This window comes from Misgurnus anguillicaudatus, chromosome 14, assembly GCF_027580225.2.
Source record: "Misgurnus anguillicaudatus chromosome 14, ASM2758022v2, whole genome shotgun sequence".
Lineage (NCBI taxonomy): Eukaryota > Metazoa > Chordata > Actinopteri > Cypriniformes > Cobitidae > Misgurnus > Misgurnus anguillicaudatus.
The window spans coordinates 23,028,039-23,052,393 of NC_073350.2; the positions used below are offsets into that span (position 1 = coordinate 23,028,039).

General features: G+C 37.9%; 1 protein-coding gene across 3 annotated transcripts in view; it reads right to left on the reverse strand.

Moving 5' to 3' along the window:
- The window catches only part of iqsec1b (IQ motif and Sec7 domain ArfGEF 1b), a 208,671-nt gene extending 192,299 nt beyond the window's left edge, over nucleotides 1-16,372 (reverse strand). For 2 of the 3 annotated variants that reach the window (XM_055184872.2, XM_055184871.2), the window contains exon 1: nucleotides 15,840-16,372. In XM_055184872.2, the coding sequence (XP_055040847.1) occupies nucleotides 15,840-16,126 (287 nt within the window). In that variant the 5' untranslated portion in view covers nucleotides 16,127-16,372. The remainder of the gene's footprint in view (nucleotides 1-15,839) is intronic. The other variant, XM_055184876.2, reaches the window with a different exon arrangement.
- Nucleotides 16,373-24,355: the final 7,983 nt, after the last annotated feature.

A 24,355-nucleotide genomic window follows, 5' to 3' on the forward strand; every position in this document is an offset into this window, starting at 1 on the left:
TGGATGGATGGATGGATGGATGGATAAAAACCCAAAAAATACATAACATGCATGACAATTTGACATCATTAACAGGCTAAGCCATCCTAGTTATTAATGAATAATGGACAACATCTGTCTCATGAGATGAAATATAATGGATCTTGTCTCTCCACATGAAGATTTTTTTGGTATTTGCTAAATGCCTTGCCCATCATACATGATGGATTGGCTGCCGTTGCTTCACAAACCCCATGAAAGAGGGCGAGACAGATCATTCATGAGCCAGACGAAGACAGTCCATTTCCAACACAGCGGGTGTTTCAACAAACCCTAAAACCCCTAAGGGAAAGGCTATTAAAAGCAGAAGACAGTTGGCTATCTCTGTGGCGCACCATGGCTATCACAAAGTGGCTCCAGTTGAAGTGAGTTTTGACTGGACTGTATTTATAAAGCTAAGTGCTGGAGGAGACTGTGTGTTCAACCTCAGCTGGGGAATTGATGCTTTATGCAATTCCCCAGAAGCACTGAAGAACTGGTTACGTCTCTTTTCAATACATTCCTGCTAATAGTCACCTTCCATCCATCGTTCACTTTGCACTAGTGCCTATATAAATAAAAGTGCTGCTAAGATGAACACTTTCATTTAAAGCAAAAGTTGCAGCGAGCTGTAATCGCTTCAAAACACACGTGTTCCTGAGCTAACATTGCCTCTGCAAAAAATGTATAAGTAGAAGAATTGAACGGAGAAGAAAAATATAATGCTCTTGAATGAGTTGGAACTCTTTTAAATGACTATTCATGTAGTAATGTAGTTCACGCCTCATGACACCGGAAACGGAGCGGAGAAACACTTTGAAATGGATGATAAGCTTATGAAAAGAGACAAAATAATTAAGGTGGACCCTGCCCCACTAATACGTTTGCCAGTAGTTTGAAGTCTTGACCCAAGCTGTTGGGATTACCTGAGAACCACGCTATTAGTTTCCATTTGCATTCCTGCAAAACATTTGACACTGCATCTGTTCAGCTTAAAGCCTCACAATTTATCACATTTTACAGTGTGTAACTCTGGGCTTAGAAATTTGACAAATCTTTAGTAAAAAAGTAGAGACGAAATTAAGAACTCTCTGCCTGTTGTGTGCTATACCGTTATGAGTGTTTGTACTTTATGTACTGCTGGTAACACAACATAATATTGGCAAAGCAGATGTATAATCATAATAATGGATTGTCGATCAACTCTAACAGTGAAATGCCTGATGGGCAAACATTCAATATCTGTTAAAAGCCTGCTAACATTTGAGGCACCCTTTGGTGATGGTAGATCGGGATCCTCCCTAATGTTGGGTGTTTCATGCTTATTGCCAGACCTAAAAAAAAATACGGTTTAAAATTTAAAGTAAAACACCATTTTCAATATTTTACTAGGTTATACCTCAACTTAGACAATTAATATATATTTTACACAATACATACTTTGTACAGCGTGTCGTGAATGTGTTAGCATTTAGCCTAGCCCCATTCATTTCCTAGGATCCAAACAGGGATGAATTTAGAAGCCACCAAACACTTCTATGTTTTCCCTATTTAAAGATGATAAAAATGAGAACTATCAGGGTTTCCCCGCAGAAAATTTGTTAGTTAAGGTGGTAGGGTTGGGCGAGTGGGCGAGGCAGAGGGCGTGGCAATCAAAGGGGCGGGGCGTATGCGTCATGATGAAAATTAAAATATTTTTATTAAAACACTCAAATAAAACTTAATTTTTAAGAAACTATGACAGAAAATGAACACATACTAGATTATTAATCAATTAAATGTTTTTCAACAGATACCTCTAATGGGAATACTTGCATGATGAAGTGAAACTAAATGGTTAATAAACATAAACTAAAGCAGATGTTGTAGAACGTCAGGCGAACGATGATAGATGGCGCAAAATGGTAAAAACTGATTATTTCCCACTATTAATTACATTATCTTAAAAGAGTGTAACTACTGTAGCATGTAAATAATGCACACAAATAAAGTGAGCAAGAGCGCTCAACAATTATATCTAATCAACAGGCACGTGAAACCTAGCTAGCAGGTTGCTCAAACAACAAAATCACTAGTTAACTTACTTTAAATTTGCAAGAACTATAGACGAAGACAATAACAGGCTTAAATAACCCCAAAACATAAGTCCACTTACAGTTCTCACGGATGACGGATCACATCTTTATCTCATTTCGGCCGTGTGGCGGGCGTCCCCGCTAGTGATGTAAAGCGCGTACGCGCTATTCTCCGAGATGCACCTCACAGCCTTTTGTGCAGCAAACATTTTTTTTTTTTTTTTTGGACGATCTACTTAAGGCGGTAGGGTTTCCAAGCTTAGGTGGGCCGCCTGAACTGAAATGTGCTGTGGGAAACCCTGACTATTTTGTATGGTGGAAGAGCACTTAGTTTGCAGCACTTAAACCTCGGCGCGCAGTAACATTATCACTGCTGACTTCGAAAGTTTGAGCGAGAGGGGGAGTAGTCAGGATTGATGATGTTACTGCACGCCGATGTTGAAGTGCTGCAAACTAAGTGCTCTTCTGCCATACAGTATGGTTCTCATTTTTTTATCCGCTTGAAAATCACCACGTTTTATTTTGTGCCACCATATTTACTCGTGTAACTACTCACACGTGTAACTACTCCTTTATCTAGGCTAGGGATATTATGCATTTGGACTTTTTGTCAAAAGTGCATAATTAAACAAAACTGAATTTAAACAATTAAGCTGTTTATCTATAAGGGGAAGCAGCACTGATATTTTGCAACTTAAAAAAAAAACGCAAAACAAGTTTTAAGCTACACAGATGAATTTTTAGTTTAACACAATTGATCCGCAAAAGCTCGGTTGGACTGAACAAACCTAGACGTGAATGGGTAATTTCTGCCACAACATTAGACAAACATTGTTTATTACTGACAATAATGTGTCCCTTCAGTTTCCTTGGATGTGACGCTTTTAAACTAGGCCATAAAACCAAATGACTGTAAATTCCGAGGAGCCAGATAAATTTTTTTTACAAATTGCTAATCAACTACTAAAATGTGTAATATCTGTATTTCTCTCCTGGCACAAATAAAATATGATCCAACCTTAGAATTGGACCGAAAAGCTGTGTTCAAAGGCTGGATCCTTTACATCCTTGGATCCTGCACTTTCCAGGTGTCAAATCAAGTGGGATGACAAACAAGGAAAACGCCATCAACAAGTAAATAATTACAATGAATCTCCGTTAAGAGATGATTTAACACATTTGCATTTACACATTTTGTATTTTTATCAGTACTTAAATCGAAATGTGTCCCCTCAGTTTGCCTGTGTACGATGCTTTTAAACTAGGCCATAAAACCGAATGACTGTAAATTCCCATGGAGCGAATTACATTTTTTACAAATTGCTAATCAACTACTAAAATATGATCCAGCCTTCAAATTGGAACACAGCTATAGTAAATAGCTATGTCCCAGTTTGCAGGCTGAATCCAACGAAGGTCACAAAGGCTGCAGCCTTCGCAGTTTTCGTAGACTTCGGAGGTTGCATCCTTCAAAGACTGAGGCTGTTTCTCAATGTCAAGGATACTTTCTTGGCATGACTGGTCTTTCCAAGTCACTTTCTTCAGAAGCTAGGCGAGGCTCCTCTTTAGAATTTGGAGAACAGGTAAATGGAACAGGCTAGCAAGTGCATTACATGGTGTGCTTTTGGCGCTGCGCGCATAGGATTGTGGGTTCAAAATGGGTTCAAAATTGTGGGTTTTCGTCGGATGTCAATGACGTAGCATCCTCAAAATTCTGGCTTCCGAGGATCATTCCTTGACATTGAGAAAAAGCCCCAGTCCTTGCCTTCAATGATGTGACCTTCGAAGGATCCAGCCTTCAAATTGGGACACAGTATGCAGCCTCCAAAGTCCACGAAGCAAAGTGAAATGATAAGACTGCATCCTTCGAAGACCGAATAGCTGTGTCCCAATTCGAAGGCTGGATTCTTCAAGGGTTGCATTCTTTGAAGGCAAGGACTTTGCAATACATGTGTCCTCATTCGAAAGCTGGATCCTTCAAATGTCACGAAGGCTGCTCCCTAAGCTATATCTTCTCATTTCAGTTTGCTTCGTGGTCTTCAGAGGCTGCATTGATAGAATTGGGACACAGCTAATGTAAGCCATTGCCTGCCATTCCCAGATTATCTAGTGATCCACAGACTATTATTTAGCTTTCTTTTCCTTTGGCAATGTACTCGGCCCCAACGACACCATGATACCGAACCCAAACCACCATCAATCAAATTGTCATGTAAGAAACTATGTTTCCTCGGTGGACTACCCTCACACAGAATCCAATATAAGCTCCTCTTTGTCAGGTCCAGATCATGCTGGAGGCCCTCGGTGACTAATAGCTCAGAGGCTCTGCTAATCAACTGCAAGATCAATTGTCAATTAGAGTTTGTCAGCATTGTAAGAAACAGAGCATTGACAGTTCGCCCAAGAATTTACTGTATGAATTCCAAATACAAGTATGAGAATGTGCACTTTCCAGGTGTCTAATCAAGGGCGCAAATCATGTGGTGATGACAAACAAGGATGAACACTTTCAACAAGCGTCTAATTACAACAAATGTCTGCTGAGAGATGATTCACACAATTGCTTTATAAGGATTGTTCCTGAGTGGTTCAGCTGACTAAGCATTGTGTTACATTTTGTATTTTTGTCAGTACTTAAATCGAGATACATTTACTATACTTGAGAAGCAAAATGACCTAAGGTATTTAGTCGGGGCGGCACAGTGGCTCAGTGGGTAGCACTGTTGCCTCACAGCAAGAAGGTCCCCGGTTCGGGCCCCGGCCAGGCCAGGTGGCCTTTCTGTGTGGAGTTTGCATGTTTTCCCCTGTGTCAGCGTGGGGTTACTGTTACTCCGGTTTCCTCCCACAGGCCAAAAACATGGATTAACCAGTTTTTGCCATGAATATAGCCATAGATGCTGGAATGGTGTGAAGAAGAAAGAAAGAAAGAAAGAAAGAAAGAAAGAAAGAAAGAAAGAAAGAAAGAAAGAAAGAAAGAAAGAAAGATATTCAAGTCTGGTTCTCTCAAAATGTAGCAGTTTATGCTTAAAACAAAACAAAATTGCCAATAGGGTAAGAAAATAGACTTGAATTTACGTCCATGAGAATGGGATCACTGGTATAAACATCAGAATGTGCTGACTGCTTCGGGCCAATCATAACGTTTTAAGATGATGTGTTTACCCTCGCACTGTTTACCCAGCATTTGCAACAAAAATGAAAACAACAAAATACAGACTGGATAAAAGTCATAATGCTCCATTGTAGGGGTGTAACGATTAACCGTGCAAATACGCATTTTCTCAATTAATGAATTTGAATGAATTACGGTGAAATCCAGGCACATCCCAACGCCAGGGGGCGCTCCCGTGCAGAAACTCCCTTTGTGCCACAGAAGTAGTTTTACGAATGCTATTCCAGGAAATGTCTACAGGAATATTTATATCACTGTTCTTCAAATTGTTTCAGGTATTTTCATGATAATAAAGAATATTTTAAATGATTTTGTTTAACGAGTGTTGCTTTTTTAAATGCTTAGCACAATCCATGAATCTGATTAGACCATTAGCATTGTGCTACAAAGTAACCAAAGAGTTTTGATATTTTTCCTATTTAAAACTTGACTCTTCTGTAGTTACATCGTGTACTAAGACCGACAGAAAAGTAAAAGTTGTGATTTTCTAGGCAGAATATCATTGCGCCTCCTGCAGCCATGTTACAGCAGCAAAGTCCTTGATTATTTAGTACGCCAGAATGAGAGTATAGTTCCTAGCCATATCTGCCTAGAAAATCACAACTTTTACTTTTCTGTCGGTCTTAGTACATGTAACCACAGAAGAGTCAATTTTTAAATAGGAAAAAATATCGAAACTCTTTGTTTTTGTTTTTCTCGCGATGCTAATGGTCTAATCAGATTCAATGGATTATGCAATGGAACTTTATATCTTTGGTCATTTTGCTTCTCAAGTACTGAACTGAAAGTGTTGGGTTGGTTGCATAAAATATGGCCTCCATTTAACCAGCCGCTAAGATCCCATGAGGATTCCCATCACTTTTACAAGTGTAAAGCAATGATCATCAAACAATCCATTCTCTTAACCTAGAACTATCATCTTGTTTCTTCAAAGAATATGCATAAACTGAGATATTAATTAGCTATTTAAAATTCACACTGAATACATTTATATCACCGCTGTATTTATCGTTGGTGCCTTTAGCTAAACAAGAGAAAGAAACAATGACAAAGCCTCATACATTTTTTATGCAGAGTCCACCCATCGGTTTGCAATGTACAGTCCTCATAGCAAAATAACCCCCAACAGGGTGATTAGAACCAGATGCAGAGAGCTTTTTGCAATAATGACCATCCGACTGTACATTACACCGGTTATTACCTGGCCACTTGCCAAATTATTAATAAATAGCCGTTAAATTATTTCATTATGTGAGAACATGGAGTGATAAGAAAGAAATAAAGTTAGAACGGCTTGCGCCTGGGACAACAGTTAATTACACAGTTTAACAGTCATTATACGAAATTATATAAGATTAAGTTCCGGTGCTCGAATCTGATTGGACACAAGTGGGTATATAAAACCAGCATAACCATTCTTGTTTTCGCAGTTTGGACACAAGCCTCTCTTGCTAAATCTTCATTTACAATACCAGCAATAGCACATACTGATTCTCACAAAGAAAAGTTATGCTAATCCTATTCATGCCTACGGCTGAATCATAACCGCGCTTATATACAGTCATAACGCACTCTTGTGCAATACTGCTTTAATATTCAACCACAGAATGTTACTGTTTACCAATAACAATCAAGTATTCCAGAGGGCTGTTTTAATAGGTGTAATATACTGTAACTACAATACAGGGAAAACCACATGGCTCACGATTACGAACTGTATACAGTTTCCATTAAGCAGAAAAAATTGAATGTATAAATCAGAAACCCAATTAAAGGTGTAGCGGAGGATTTTCTCGAATTGTATAAAAGAACCGCCTTCTCCACTTTTAAAAAAAATGCAATTGTGCAACACTCCTGTTTGACAACTAGGAGGACCAATAGTCTTGATGATCCACCCGGAAAAAGAAAATCCTCCGCAATACCTTTAAGACAAAAAAAGAAACTTACAGTTGTTTAAAGGAAAAGAATTATGCTCCATATTAGTCAACCCATTCAGACAAACATAAAGACTTCCCGAAATCCAGTAAACCAAGAGACACCCCCCTACTGTGAATTAACAATCATTATAACTTGAAGCCCTGTCAAATCGAGAATGCTACACAAGTTTTTGATTTTCTGGATCCTGAGAGAGTCTTAATTCTGGGTTGTAATATCAGCAGCGTGAGTAGGCAAATGTAGCACATAAGAAATATTGTGCAAATATCCACAGATCAGCACATATTAAGGTCAGGTTAAGGGGGATTGATGCTTGTTTTTATTGAATTTTTATTTGTCCTTAAAATGTATTTTGCATGCATGCATTTTTACTCTATATAAGTAGAGATGCTGAACAAGAAATCACAGTTAATAAAAGTTCAGTACAAATAACCTCAGTTTACCAGTAATGGGATATCAACCGGGGCCTATTATTGAAAACAGTCGGTCATAACCCACCAAATCAAATTCTCAATAAGACGTCCTATGCTACCTGTGGTTCAGCTACCTGTGGTCGCACAACTCATGCAAACTTAATACATACTTAATATACACCATCGCATGGAGAATTTTTTTAAAAAGCTATTTTACCAGACGCACAGCCTTTCAATATTTCAGTGGCTCACAGCGGCGTGTTTGTTTACCCCTAGTATTTTAATGGCAGTGTTACATGGCCACACAGGGGTTTCATACACCGAGATGGATGTCACTCCCTTAAGGCGGGCGTACACGGTGCGATTTTTGCTGTCGTAGGAGTTCGCATGCGATTTTTTTTTCTCGGGACCAAATCGTTCCTGCTCGTATGGTCGCGGCTCGCACCGTGTGAGAGGAATTACGAGCCGAGCCGAGCAGGTTACGAGCACCTTACGACCTCCCGATAATTTTTAAACATGTCAAAAAAGTTCGGGAGCTGTCGGTATAAATTCGTAGTGTTGGTGCGGGTGAACGAGACGATCTGGCAAAGCACTTGAAGTTGACCAATCAGAATGTACAAAACACAGAAGAAGAAAGACAAATGTGGCACTGCTACCTCAAATCTGGACGACAACTCTATAGCTGGCTATATGTTTCGCGCACACACACACTCCGGTGACCGGACATCATGACAAATATGACAGGCAGGGGCGCAATGAATAGTTTCAAGGGGGGTATGCAAGACAGAATTTTGGGCCCCTTCCTTTAGATGATTGTTTGATCTTTAAACCATAATGTGTAGCTATATAAAATTACTCAGTTGAGTGCGTTTATTTAATTTTACAGGTCGCATTTGCAACTAAAAGTAAATCCATGAAGCAAAAAACAAATACATTTATTCGAAAAACGAATAGCCTACCATTTTAATCTGGAAAGGCAGAAAACATCCACGTAACTGATTTTAAATAGATCACTAAAAGAATAATAGTGCATGGAGATGCATTTCTGAACCTATGGAAATCTATGTAAGGCGCTTTGAAAGTCGCGGCAGTCGAGTTTTCTGCGCAGTTTTAGAAGCGGAATGTGTACAATTAGTTTAGCCTAAAATAGTTCATTCTTCAGGGTTCATATTGATGATCTTATAGTCCATTTAAAATTTTTCTTAGGAACTGACTGTATTCGTCAGAAAAACACTATCTTTATGTCGCTGTTCTCTCTGTGTGTGGTATGTGTTCCGTCCTCCGCTCATGACAAAAAGGGCGGCAGGCAAAAGTATTAAAAAATTAATATTACGTTGATCTTTAGTGTGCGCTTCTCCCGCACACGCCCTTCACCAGTGACACAGAAATTGCAAAATGCACAATCGGCTAAAGTTTTAAATATAGCGTTGATTTTTAAAAGTCAAAAGCATGCGGCAATCAAATGTGCTGCTGATGAACATGGACATGCAAATTTAATTTCTGTGCACTGAAGGCTGTTTTTGAAAAGCGATAAAGTGATATACTTCATAATATGATTTTGCACATCCAACAACAGCTATATCATTACAAAGATAATACTGCATGTTTTGGCATTTGGTAGCATATTGCAGTAGTTTATATTTGTTACGTAATGAGATGCACGGTGTTCTTTTTTAATGTTCTTTTCTTTAATATTCACTTATCAACACTTATCAACAAAACATTGATTAAAATTAAGAGACAAATTATATTAAACGAAATTCATTTTAAGCAAACATTTGAAGCCAACAAAACTTAATTTAAACTCGAAAATTATGTCTTATGACTCACTCCATTTGTACCGTCATATTAGCCTTCAATCCATTACAATATATGGCGCTTAAAATTACAGTCTAATCTAATTAAATTGAAACAATTAAGAACATTACAATTTAAGCACAACAATTACTCAAACATAAATATAAAACAGACATTCTCTATTAGGATACATGTTAAAAACAATCTGATATAGCGTTTATAATAGCTGCACTAAGTTTACTATTTTGAGCGAAACCTCCGTTGCAAACCTGAATAAAAATAAATCACTTTCACTTTGAAAATGATGCGCTGTCACATTAAATTCAGCTCTTACTGATTTAAAATTTAACTCAATGATGGCTTAGACAATTCTCCTATTTCATGTTTAGGGTTGTTTATTTAGAAAATAATATTTTTAACTACGCCTATTAAGTTATTGTCCGTCTTAGAAATGCAATAGTTGTTAGCGGTCGCTATGCTAATATTTCCTTAAATAAAGCTCTTGCTGTCCTTTTGTATTAACACAAATATTTTTCATTTTTCATAAAACATACAGTTTGAGGATCAGCATGAACGCTTCTTAGTGGCATGTGAGATCTTACCTTGAAATGGCAAACTGTAGGGCTGTCGATTATTTGTGCTAACTTTGCATAGCAAACCCACCAAACTGATCCCAAACCAAAATGTTGCCTACCCACCCAAATCCATACCCGCACAATCAAATTAAAAACCACCAGAACTGCCAAATATGTAATTGCATCTACTAGGTCATGTTTGCACGCTATTTTTTAAAAGTGTCTCAATTGTACTTAACACAAAGTCATTTACAGTAGTTTTATATTAATTTACTTTACATTTTACTACAGTGTTAATAACTAAACATGTACAATTAAAAAAACGGAAAAGTGCTGACGGTGGGGCCCCCTAGCGTACTCATGGGCCCATATGCCTGGCATACTCTGAACCCCCCCTAACGGCGCCCCTGATGACAGGTCCTTTCAATGACCTCTTGATCAGCTTCTTTGCCTGAAAAACCTGTCATACGTGTTTTTGTGATGTCCGGTCACAGCTTTGGATGTGTGCGGAAACAGGAGAGAGTGTATAAAACGAGGGCTACTTTTTGATATTAAAACTTTTTTGTTTTACTTTGTAATACTGTTGATTTTTCTTTACTTGTTAATATGTTTATCATTATTTACAATCTAAACATAAAATAAGCCAACTAAAACATGTAATAAATAAATATAAAAATTATTAGACTCCGTGCAGAGACCACTGGTTTAAACAGTATAGGATGGACAAAGAATGTCGCAATTTTGTGTAATCCAAGCTGTGCCAAAGTCGCTGTAGTACAGTTTATAAATGAATGGATATTAAAAGGGCTGGCGTGACAGAGAATAAAAAGCAACGGAATGTCCATGTTTAATAGCTATAAGATATGCATTTATTGTTTTACACTTTTTACTCATATAATAAATGCAAAATAAATTGTCAATGAACAAGAGACTATATTAAACATGATGATCATACGCGGAGACGACGTTTTCCAGATTATTATGGAGCTTCTGTTTAGCTTAAACGTTTTTGTTCGGTGTTTTTTACCCATATATATATTTTTTACATATTTTCGACCAAAGGAACACATGATATAGCCCAATGTACGTTGTTATGGTAGCCTAAGCTTGTTCTGAAATGATGAGAATATTTAAATGACTAAAAATGTAGGCTATCTCTGAAACTTTATTTAAATAATGATTAATTTGTTTTCATACTATATTGGTATTGCTATGTTGTAATTTACATAGGCCTACTGAAAAAATGCCATATATTAATATGCAATGCCTTCTGTATGGCATTTATTTTGTACATTTACATGAGCACAAATGCTGCGTGCACTTTTACTTCAATACCCCGCATTGACCGAGGGTCCGCGTACATTTGCACTAGACAATGCAAACAAGCCTAGACAATGTGCTTAATATTACATTAAATGATTTTCGTTTTACAAATTAATATTTGGCTGTAGATGTATTGTCTAAATAATTTAATCATAAAGGGAAAGACGTGTTACGTTATCTTACCTTGCGTTTTACCTCAATTGCTCCTCATTCTGCATTTACAAATAAATAAATATGCCCACTGAATTTGTTTTTAAACGTCATATTTATAAAAAAGCAACAATATATGTAACATTAATAATACCAATATAGATATTTACTTGGCACTACAATCAAGATATATTAAGAAGATAAAACCGCATATGCGCTAGCAAGAAAAACCACTGCCAGAGAAATTCCTTCACCGCCACAGCACTAGACCTATATTGCAATTTCGGAATGCATAAACAGAAATACAAAAAAACAGAAACAGTTTTCTGCACAAAAGCCAATATCTTTGCCGTATTCTTCTTGTTTTATTTTTTGTACATTCTGCCACTCACAGGTGCGAAATTGCTTACGTCAGAATTCCTCAAGTCCTACAGTAAAATCTTGTCGTGTGTGACTGCGTACGAATTATTTTCGCATAAACTCACTCGTGTCGTGTGCGAGAGCTCACGACGTTCCGACCGTCAGAATTCGCACCGTGTACGCCCAGCTTTACGGACAAAAAAAACCACATCACAGTCAGCACATGTTCTGCTTCTGCCCTGGGCAACTCTGCAATCCCTTTCATACACTTAATTATCCTTCACGCTGGAAACTGTGACGTGCCATTTGCAGGCGTATAAGCTGCAGGTGATGAACCTGATCAAAAGTAAGCACGCAACCGATTGCTACGCATCTCGACAACGACACAAAGGCACTGTATTATGGCTTCTACGAATTATTGAAATTTTGTTGCAAGTCTAAATATTTACAGGTGATCTGTGAAATTTTTGTTTTTCAGTACTTCTGCAGACTATAATGGCATCACATCATTGGTGGGGATTCTGCGGAGAAGCACATTTTTGGCCAAGGACAGGCACCACCTCTGGCAAAGGTGCTTTCGATGTCTGCCAGCCATTGATTTCGAGTTAGAGATGTTAGTATACTGCATAGCGACGGTATGAGATTCGCTGTATTTCCCTCGAGCTGTGCTTCTTGATATAAAATTGGCAACAATGTGACATTTCCCTTTAGGAAAGTATGTTACAAAGAAATTGGCAGAGAAACTTGTACAATTTTCTTTTTTACAAACACAAAAGGGAACTATAAACAAAATGCAAGCCTAAGTAGAGGAAACAATGGAAACATGCTTATGTATATTCAAACAAATGCACCATTTACGCAACAGTTTTTAAAACAATAATTAAAAATGTTGAACAATTCTGTATGCTACTTATTAATTAATTTTTAGCTAGATCATGAAAAACATGACTGTGCATTTAATAACCCCACCTCTTTGTTTATTACACAACACTTTACAAAAGTCATCAAGGCCTTAACTGACCAGTTCAGCCCATGCTTCATTTGCAAGCCTGCTGCGGTCAGCATAAAGTCGCCAGCTGACGTGGCGAAATGCTCCATGATACGAGGCCAAGCAGTTGGCCACAGATCAAAACAGGCTTTAACTACACACAGAATAATGCAAAATGCAACACACAAATCACTGGTTGACGCTTAATATCCAGCATTACAATACTCTAAATCAGTGGTTCTCAATAATAAATTGTTGGCATAAATGGAGCAGTTTTTGAATCAATAACAGTCATTATCAATTGCCATCCTCCTAACTTTAAGAATATTACCATTATCAAAATATGGCATTTGCATGTTGCATTAATGCCAGTTTAGCATCTATGGTTGCATTCATGGTGCAAACCGGTTATTCTACACACAAGTTGATGTAAGGGCAATTAAGTATCTCCAATTCACCTAACCTTCATGTTTTTGGACTGTGGGAAGAAACTGGAGTACCCGGATAAAACCCAAGCTGGCGCAGGGAGAACAACCTGCCAACAGAAAGGCCTCCTGACCCAGCTGGGGATCAAACTGGGGACCCTCTTGCTGTAAGCAAGTGTTCTTGTTGTGACCAAGTGGTGCCTGGATTTAATCCTAAATGTTACAGATTGAGACCCACTGCTTTAAATAAATACAAGCAGTAACACTGATACTGGCTTAGGAGAAAACATGGAAAAGATAGAGAATAGAATATCAGTGCAAAGCTACGTGACTACAAATGTTCTGACCGTAGGGATGTCACAATTATGAAATTTGGCTGATGGTTAATTGTGGTTATTATGGCGATTAATTGCCTCTTTTATAGCTTTGACGGTTATGACGATTATTTGTCTATTTTATTGCTTTGACATTTAATTCTTATACATTTTTTTCTTTGTTTTTCACATAATAATAATTTTCACATATTGTTGTGATTATTTAAATTAAATATTTTGCAAGGTTTGCCTGGCAGTAAATATTAATACACATAGCACATATTTAAAAGTAATCTAATACTGTCTCATTTATACAGGCGCTGCAGCTCCCCCTTGTGTTTTTAGAAGAGATGTGCAATCATTGCGGTGATCTGAAATCATCACGATGAGGTCAAACAATCGCGATGAGACGATTATTTAATCATTGTGACAGCCCTATCTGACCATTTCCCATCCATGCTAAACACGTGCTGCTTTGAGATTTGATTTCGATATCCAACATTGAAGATCGATTCCGAACTCTACAGACTAGAGGACCTATTATAAACACGAATTACCGACAGAATAAAAGAAAAACAAACAGCACAAGTATTTCACTAGCGAAAACCACAAAGCCATATCCACTGCAAGAACAAATCATTATAACCAAGCATACGTGTACATTTTCTTTTTGATAGTAATATATTGATATAATCTCTCAGATTTTACCACAAAGCTGTGCACGGTTTCTCAGTTAGCTAGCAGTAAATCAGAGAACTGTGTTTTTGGAGGTTTTAAAAAACCAAGAATATCCTTCAAGTTGCCATTTGGACACTCAAGCAGCTATTTTGTAGTTTTCAGAAGCAGGAACCCAGACACTTTCAAATTTTAAAGTAACCGCTGACTCCCTTAGAATCGAAAGGACAGTGAGAGAATAACCACCAATCAAAATGATGCATGCAATCGGGATGCATTATATCACGAAGACACCATTGCCAATACAAACAGCCAAATCATAAACTTTTCATATGAGCCAGACGATGCAAAACAGTGCGTGAGCATTAAAAATTTAGAGAACATAAGCTTAATAAAGAAGAAAAGAGAAAATAAGCATCACATTTAAATGCATTGGATTCAGACAAAGTTTAGGTGGGCCAACCAGGTGCTGCATGATAGGCCAACACCCAGCCTGAAAACCAGCCCTGATTACAAGAGACACACAGCTGATCTGTACAGTATTACAAGGGATAACAGCTAAAATCCAGATCTGACTGTGGCTTAAAAAATACCACATTACTGTGTCAAGGAAAGAAATATTTAAGTTCCTGACTCATGCATATTTCCATAAACATGCCAGAAAAACAGTTATCTCTTGCAGTGAATCCACTTAAAAAGCCAGACCCTGCAATAAGAACCCACCATTAATAGTATGACAACAAAGCTGTGTTAGACACTGGAGCACTGCTATGATGGTTTGCAAAATAAGAGCAGAAGCAGATCAGAAGTCTTAATATAGAGGGATTGTATGAGCAGCGTGACGTCACGCTGTGTGACTTTCCAATTGCATCACAAATTACATCACAGTGGGGATTTGTTCAGGGCGCTGTTCAGGAATACAGTACAGGTATCAGTCTATTCACCCAGACTGACCGGATTCATCTCAAATCTCTCAATTTCATTCGTGAAACAAGCTATTGTTTACCATTTATTTGACTTAAGTAATTTACAACCATCGTATCTTAAATACTTCGCATTTTGGCATTAATGATCTAAAAAGCAAGTTCAAATAGGCTCTCTTAAGATCATGAATGACAAAAACAGTATGATTTCGCAATTTTAACCACGAACTCTTTCAGCTTTGCCACAAATCGATGAGCAGGGCTCTGTCCTAAAACCCATCGAGCTGCCTATCTAGTGCGCTTTTGGCACCATAAATAGGCGCGTTGCAAAGTATACCCAAAACTACTGTAGCAAACACAGACAGCTCACTGGTTTAATAGCGATAAGAATAATACACTATCATTAAGCATCACTTTAATGTATGAAACTCCCCAAGGATCATATTTACTTTAACACTGACATGCCTATAAAATAACGCTCCCTGTTAAGAATAACGGTGACATTTGAGTGCTGCTATTTCCTCACTCGCAGTAAATACCGTGCCACTAAACGATCCATTATAGTAACAAATAAACACGCCTGGTCATGACTTGTCATTTAAATAGCACCACATCAAACTCGCGTGCCTATCATTTGAATAGACTCCAAACACGCACGAAACGAGCAATGACAGCTTGGTAAAAAGTAACACATACTTTTCCTGGATCACATTTTCCTTGATGGCACCCAGCGTGGGGTGACTGTTGCCCTGTTGTTGTAGCCTGCAGGTGGCCAGGTGCCTCTGGTGTTGATCCTTCAAGCACGCGTTCTCCTGACAAAGATCAGACACTTGCTGTTCCAGCTCCTCGATACGAACCTTCTGCTTCTCCAGCAACTCCTGTTGGGTCTCGATGATCTTATTGAGCTCTTTCAGGTACTCCGCCGCCTTGCTGGGGTTTTCGGTCGGGTTTTCCATGCCGACGTACGCGAAATACCCGTCCATGGGGCAAACTGGATCCGCTGAGCTGTGTTTTACAGCCGCTCCGCCATTGTTTACGTTTGCTGGTACTGCTGACGGCGGCGTGCAGTACTGAGTACTGAAGTTGCGCTCGAGCGCGTGTCCGCAGCAGCGCGCGCCGTCCAGAGGCTGTGCGCTGCGCCACAATAACTAACCCTCCGTAAAGCGCTCTGTGGATGCTAAATCCATTTAACCCTTCAGTGGAAAGACTGTAAGAGGTGCTGTTGATCATAAATATAGTGTACAATTATTTATCCAAAGTGACTTACAGTGTATTACAAGGTAGCCTACACATTTTATCACTGGGCGTGTTCTCTGGGAATCAACCATCAATCTTTGCACTGATAACTTCCCAGTTGATCTCCTAAAACCTTGATTTCGTTTCATTTCTTTTTGACTAATACCGTGTGCCTTTCTATCTGTACAACAATTTGCCCAATTAAGCCACTCCCTTAGAGATTAAGGGTTAACTTTTATGCATTTGGCATACGCTTTAATTCAGTGCAAAAGTGCATTTAAGGTATACATTTTATCAGTATGTCTTCCCTGTGGATCGAACCCATGAGCTTTGCTAGTGCTCTACCAATGAGAAATATGAACATATTTTGTGAACATACTTCACTGGCTTGCTAAGAGTTAAATAATGCTGTAGTTTTGCCAATTTTAGCTCATTATAAATGTTTCATCCCCAGTCTTCGTTGTAAATCTGATTTTTCGGGTGTTATTAGGCTTTTATTATGTCTATAATTTATAATTCACTTTATCGACCGTGTTGGGAATCATTTTGATGAACTTTTAATACCGTTTTATTACACACCCAAGGACTGGAGTTATTACTAAATCTTTTTCAGTACATCATCCTATTTCATTCAGAATACAGGGTAAAATATTGATCAAAATGATATTTGTTCATTTCAGTTTTCTGTACAAATGCGCGCCCTCTGGTGGTTGTATGATGGTTTCAACCGATGGTTGTTGCCAGTTGGCACAACATTACTAAGCATAGTAAGCAAATGATTGTTTTCTTTATGGATGCAGTCCATTGGAGTCTTGCTTAGTAAACAAAAGGAAATGGTTAGATTTTAAAATGTCAGTGCCCCAAATGACAATGAAATATTGTATGTGCCACATGAAAGTGAGAAATGATTGGTGATCTAATTACGGCATGTCTCTAGTGCATGCAAGCAAACATGCAAGCCGAGAAAACAAGTGATTTGATAAACTGCATATCTTTCTAGTTGTCACGATAGGCAGTGCATTGACATATGCTGTTTGTGCACCAGCAGTACCTGTGCATTGTGCTAGTAATGAGGAAGAGATGGCTGATAATGTGCATAATTCACATTTCATCCTGTGTGATCACAAAACCTGTCTTCATCAAAGCCCTTGCAATGACAGCGAGGATGATTTGATTTGAGTTCTGCTATAGCGCTGGTCAAAAAAGAATGTATTTTTAGATTCCTCTGTCTACTATGAACTTTTAGTCCTTAAATATTGTTTTTCTACGCAGAAGCTAACTTTTTGGATGGAAATTATATGTACTGTACTGTAAACAAAAAATCCAATTATTTTTCTTCCTCATTATGACCAATTACATTTGATACCTCTTCTCTACCTTCCTGTAATTAATATCTAAATGCATCAAGCTATCCAATATGAGTCCCTCTGCATCCACTTATAACATTACATAAGGTCATAAAGTAGCACCACCCATAACAATGAGCTTAGACTGCATCGATCGAGTCACGACTTATGGCCTTAAGGGAAAACCCATGCGGCCTGAATGTTTTACTGAAGCACAGCCAGCTCACCTCATTCCAACTGTTGACTGAGTCTGGCATTTGATTAAAACAGATTTATACAGCGTCTCAAATTGAATGTTCCCTTTTATTAAAAAGATATTGCAAGCAGAAGTCCACAATACAGTCAAGAAAATAGGTTCTTTGATAATAGGTTTTCTATTAGTTGCTTTAAAATGATTCAAGAGATTGCAGTACGTGTACAAAATCAAAATTCATGTTAAACATAATAAATGTGAATTCAGTAACAACCTGAAATCTTGCACAAGCATCCAAGGTGGATGATATGCCTGAAGAAATAGAAACCAAATATTTTCTGTAGCCTCTTAAAAATGTGCATGTTATTTGAAGGAAAGCAGCATGTCTCTTCATCTTTCTGACAGACTGGACTAAGTGGTAAACAAGAATATATGTTTTTTTCTTGTATTTCCAGTGTGGATGAATGTAAGCAACGTGGTTCATTTCACAATAGAAAACCATCATTCTTCTACCTTGTCTATTATGCTACCATGCTGTCTCAATAGGAGAGGCAACACTTACTTCTTGCAGCTCAATGTCTGATGTTTGGAGTGAACCTTCTGTCTGATTCCAAACAGACTGTAGCCTGGAGGGAGGCTGTCGTCTACCCCCTTCTCTCTCCTTCTTTGCTCTCATCATCTCAGTCTGAACTTGTCTTCCTCTTGTACTATCATCTACAGATCTTCTTTGTGAGTAATCTTAACTCAGCAGAGTTCTCTTCTGCATAGACATTTCATTATCCTGACATTCAACTCTTTTGCATGCGTATTATCATGTGTGCATTTGCTCTGGGCCTTATAATAAACCGGACGCCTTGGCGATATAAATAAGCTATTAACATTTCCTTAATTGAGTACAAAGTAATTCGCTTTAACCCAACATACATATTTGATTTAGTTTTATATCAGACTGATCTCACGGAAAGTTGTCAAGAAAATGTGATTAATTTATTCGTGTTCATGGCACGAAATTCAGCTTTTATTTGTGCCTTAAGCAGAAATTTTTTTTTCGTGTCACTCGCATGAATTTCTATGAATAGTTTTTCTTGTCCTAGCACGACTTTTTTGTGTGCCATTTTATGTATTGTTTTCTCGTAGTTTTTTTCCTATTTTCTTACCATTGTCACTTGGGGTTGGGGTTAGAATCACTTTCTGTTACATTTTTAGACATCCTAACCCAAACTCCAACTCTATCCCCAACTCCAGACGAGAATAGTTTTAAAAGCGGAAGAAAAACACGTAGAAACCAATACATAAAAGTACATCTAAACCCCAAATCTAACCCCAAGCGACAATGATTTAAAAATAGGGGAAAAAATTAGAAAACAACACATAAAATGACTCGAAAAAGAAAGTCGCGCCACAAACACAAAAAACTATGTATAGAAATTTGTGCTGTGTGACAGGAAAAAGACACACGTGGCGGCTGGTGACTTCTTTTATCGAGGGTGCATGTTGCGAAGTTCGTCACAACATGTATGTAGCCCGTCAGGTGTGTGGTTTTTAATTTCAAAATATGTGTTCTGCGCGTCGAATGAACCTATATGCATCACGTATCTTGTCAAAATAAGTGCCTTTTCGTGTGTCTAATGCTGCGTTCACACCAGCCGTGGTTTCAATGTTTCAATGTTTCAAAGAGATTTTAATGTTAAGTCAATGTGAAGATGTGTTGATGCACGTCTGGAGGTCTCGCGCGGCGCAGTAGACGCAATTCTGCCTCATTCATGCGTTTAGTTAGTGCAAATGGCGCGAATTGAACGTTGCCGCTGCAAACCCTCGAGTTGGAACATTTGAACTTTGTCCGAAAAACTCGCCGCATTAACCAATCAGGAGCTTGCTCTAGTAGTCTTGTCAAAATAAGTGCCTGCTGCAGATGTGTCTAATGCTGCGGTAGAGGCGTCAATCCCAAGAGATTTCAATGTTAAGTCAATGTGAAGACGTGTTGATGCGCGTCTGGAGGTCTTGCGGCGCGAACGAGGCATTTAGCGCGGCGCAGTAGATGCAATTCTGCCTCATTCACGCATCTAGTATGCGCGAATGGCGCAAATTGAGCATTGCCGCGGCAAACCCGCGAGTTGAAAATTTTTTACTTTGACCGAAAAACGCGCCGCGTTAACCAATCAGGAGCTTGCTCTAGTAGTCTTGACCAAATAAGTGCCTGCTGCAAACGCGTCTAATGCTGCGATAGAGGCGTCAATCCCAAGAGATTTTAATGTTAAGTCAATGTGAAGATGCGTTGATGCGCGTCTGGAGGTCTCGCGGCGCGAATGAAGCGTTTAGCGCGGCGCAGTAGACATAATTCCGCCTCATTCATGCATCTAGTATGCGTGAATGGCGCGAATTGAGCGTTGTTGTGGCAAAAGCGAGAGTTGAGAAATTTGAACTTTGGCCGAAAAACGCGCCGCGTTAACCAATCAGGAGCTTGCTCTAGTAGTGACGTGATTACAGGAAGCTAGCGGAGTCGCAGAAGCCCCTCCCATGACAAGAATTTCCGGGTGAATGTCTCGATGACTAGAATTTCACGCGCGGCTTTCACCCGCGAATGAAGCGAGTAAATTACTCAAACTGTTCAAGCGGCAAACTAGGCGCGGTAGACGCGATTTTGACGCCTCAAACGCAGCTGGTAAAGGGTTTATGATAAAAGAGATGCTTACGTTTGCCCAGATACTTGCATAATCTCATGCGTAATCAGAGTTTACTGTTAAGGGAGTGTCTCACGTGTATTTTGTGAACATGAGCGTCATAAACGGTTTTGATGTGTGCAGCAGGCACTTATTTTGACAAAGCACATGGTTCACATGAAGAAACTAACACATATTTTGAAAACAGGGGCAACACACATGACAATCCGAACATATATTTTGAATTTGCGCCCCTCGTAAGAGCAATCACGAGCCGCCACTGATTTTGTGCCATGGTCACGAATAAATTAATAAAAAAAAATTTGACTATAAAATTACTTTCCGTGAGATCATGTTGATTTATGGTTGTAATGTTATAAAAGCTTATACAGAACTGTCACAGATCAAGGATGCATTTACATTTTAAACATTTAGCAAATGCTTTTATTCAAAGCAACTTAAAGTGCATTACAAGGTATAGTATACATTTTATCAGTATGTACAGTATATTCCCTGTGATTGAACTCGTAACCTTTTGATCTGCAAATGCAATGGTATATCAGCTACATCCCATTACAGTTTTTCAATCAACAAAATTGCCAATGTGATCGCAAACATTGATTTATTTATGTGTGGTGATCAAGGGCACAAAAGTAATAACCTTAATGTTCCAGTGCCTTTCACTAAGAAGTGCATTGATTTTTTTTTAAAGAAACAGTGTGAATGTTTACATTTACAATGGCATTTTTAAAGCAAAATGTCTAGACATATGGAGCAAAAGAACACAGCCAAGGCATCTTTGTAAGATGTGAATTAATCTTCATCATCACCATGACACTGTCTGCAAAAAGTGCTCGATTCTTTTGCATACCACATGAAATGATTACCCTCGCCTATTGTTTGTAGCCAAATTTGTTTTTAACAGTTTTCTTTCCATAAGCCAGTGCTGTTTTTAGCAGATGGAGCTGCAGCTAATTTAGCTATTCCTGAAGCATCTAGATTATATGTCAGGTCTTTTATTAGCAGAACAAGATTTATTCAAGATGTGTTAAAAACCCTCCGTTATGACAGTAAGTGCAGTTAAACAAAACAATATGAAATCATTTAAATTAGTGTAGAGAGCCTCAATTCTGTATGATTTTTCTTTAAATACAATTCACATTGCTTTTCACATAAAATAGCTATTCACATAAAATTCCCATTTATTTTGAATCTATTTACAAGCCTCGTTTCTATTGTGCACAATTAATCAGCGCATTATTTAAAATCGGAAAAATTCAGTCTTCATAATCTTTTAATATGGCAATATTAAAATGCACATAACAATCATGCAAATTAAGCTTTCATGCATTTGAATCTTGAGACCATGCCCAACTAGCTTATACGCTCAAGTCCTGCTTCATTTTTTTATTCAATATTCTCTTTCATTAAAACTAATATGTTTGTGACTTAATTAAGTCTTTACTTCTGAATAGTCTCTGGTAAAGCAGCGATCACACACACACACATAACAGACTCACATCACTCCTGTTGGCACATTAGCATGTAGCTGAAGTCTCAGCATTTTATGTGCATTGAATTGCTTAATAGTATTTCTGTGGAAGACTTATTTGATGTGGAATCTAGGGAATTAGTCAAAGATACCAATGAGAATAAAAGTAAAATCATTTGGAGAGATTATGTTTCTTTTCTTATTTAGACATCCCTATCTTGCATAACTAATTCTATGTAAAATAAATGTTCGGAGGCCTAGACTCGATCTGCATTACCCCCGACCATAACAGAGACTGCCAATCCTTTTTATATAACATAACTTTTTCGCTCACCTGCTGCTGTGTGCAGACACCTTCACAAATAAATTACAGGTCAAAGATGTATTCATTAGGTAACCTGTACCTGTATACAGAAAAAGATGAATAGAATTGGCACTCAATTCAACACGGTAACTATCATTAAAAGCAAACACATGGTATGGATTCCATGGAAACTAAATATATGCAACCACTGCAAGGCCTTTGTGTGTCTCTGGCTATACCTCTATATTGAAAAGGAGAAGAGACGCTGGTTAGACATCCATTCATATTTATTCATGTCTTAGGCACTAGACAGAGCTGCATATATATATATCTCTGGGCTTTGCTTGAAGGCTTTGCTGGCTACCCTTACAGGGATGAATTGAAGAGGACATGTTGCATTTAAAACATTACAAAAGGACAGCATTGTCATACATGTAGGCAAGACATAAAACATGAAAAAAAATAAAAGTACTGTGAAAAGGTCTTAGGCCTCCATGCAGAATTATTTGTTGTTTTTGCAATGTTATAGTGATTATATATAATAGAATACATCCAGAAAATACAGGAAATGTGTATATAGTATTAAAACTTGAACAGTAGCAGGAAACTGCAGGATCTCTTAAACCTAAATAAAATTAAATCCTAATATCTAATTTTAAGGAAATTTGTATTTTTACTTCATTCTGCTAAAAAAACCCGCTCAAGATGTGGTTATTGCCAAGAAAGGTCACAGTAAACGCCGCTAATGCCTAAAGAAGACATTTAGTCCTGAAAATCATGTGTTCAATACTTATTCCCTGTGCCATTTCACTTTATTTATTATGATTCAACTTGTATACTTAAATGTTCTGATTTCTTTGTATGAATTCAATATTTGGCTTGATGGCTACATCTGGTGAAAAAAATGTGTAAATAGCCCACTTAGAAATCCCCTTACTGATAAAAATGCTGGTGTGTCAATATATATAGTTAGTTTATTTTACAATATTAACTATAACAGTTCCAAGTAGTTAACGCTGAAATTAACAATAACTAAGATGAATAAATGCTGTAGATGTATTGTTCATTGTTAGGTAATGTTAGCTAATGCTTTAACTAATGTTCACAACATTACCTTAATGTGAAATGTTACATATAAATCAAACCCTGAGAAATATTTGTTAGAGAGAAAAGATCTCCCCGTTTTATTTAACATAATAGTGATGCTATTACAATCTCTTGGCAATTCGTACATATTTTACGAGGTGGCTAATTCATATAAATTTGTACATTTTTGTACAGTTTGCTTTTGCCCCATGACATTGGGTTTAGGGCTGGGATATCATTATTTTACAACTTAATGTTTGCGACAACTTCTAACACAGTAAAGATGTTGTCAGCTTATGAATTCATTAGCCTGATCTCACAAAATACTTGAATAAGTCACACATTATTTTGCTCAGTTTTGCGTTGCATTGTCATGTATTTTCACCATAGTACGTGCCACAACTTTCTTGTCCATGTCAGATTCACGTATTGGTTACTGTTTTTCCTATTTTCTTACAATTGTCACTTCGGTCTGGGGTTAGAACAACTTTCTGTTACTTAAAATGACATCCTTACCCAAACCCAACTCTAACCCTAACATCAGGCGACAATGGTTTAAAAAGCATGCGGAAAAAATAGTATAAACCAATACTTAAAGGAACAGTATGTAGGATTGTGGCCAAAACTGGTATTGCAATCAGAAAACTTGTGGCTAAAACTGGTACTGCAATCACACAACTGGTGGTCAATACACAAAATGACAACATAAACATCAGTTGAGGGCTGCAACTCCACTTCTTAAAGACAATTTCCTGACCAGACCACTGTTGTCAGTGATATAAGTATTTGAAATGAAAATGATTTCTTAACCCTAAGAGCCCTATAAGGTCATTTTTACAATGTATTGTCCGTCTGGTTTTATTTTCTTAAAAAGCTTGAAACACATCAACCCTGT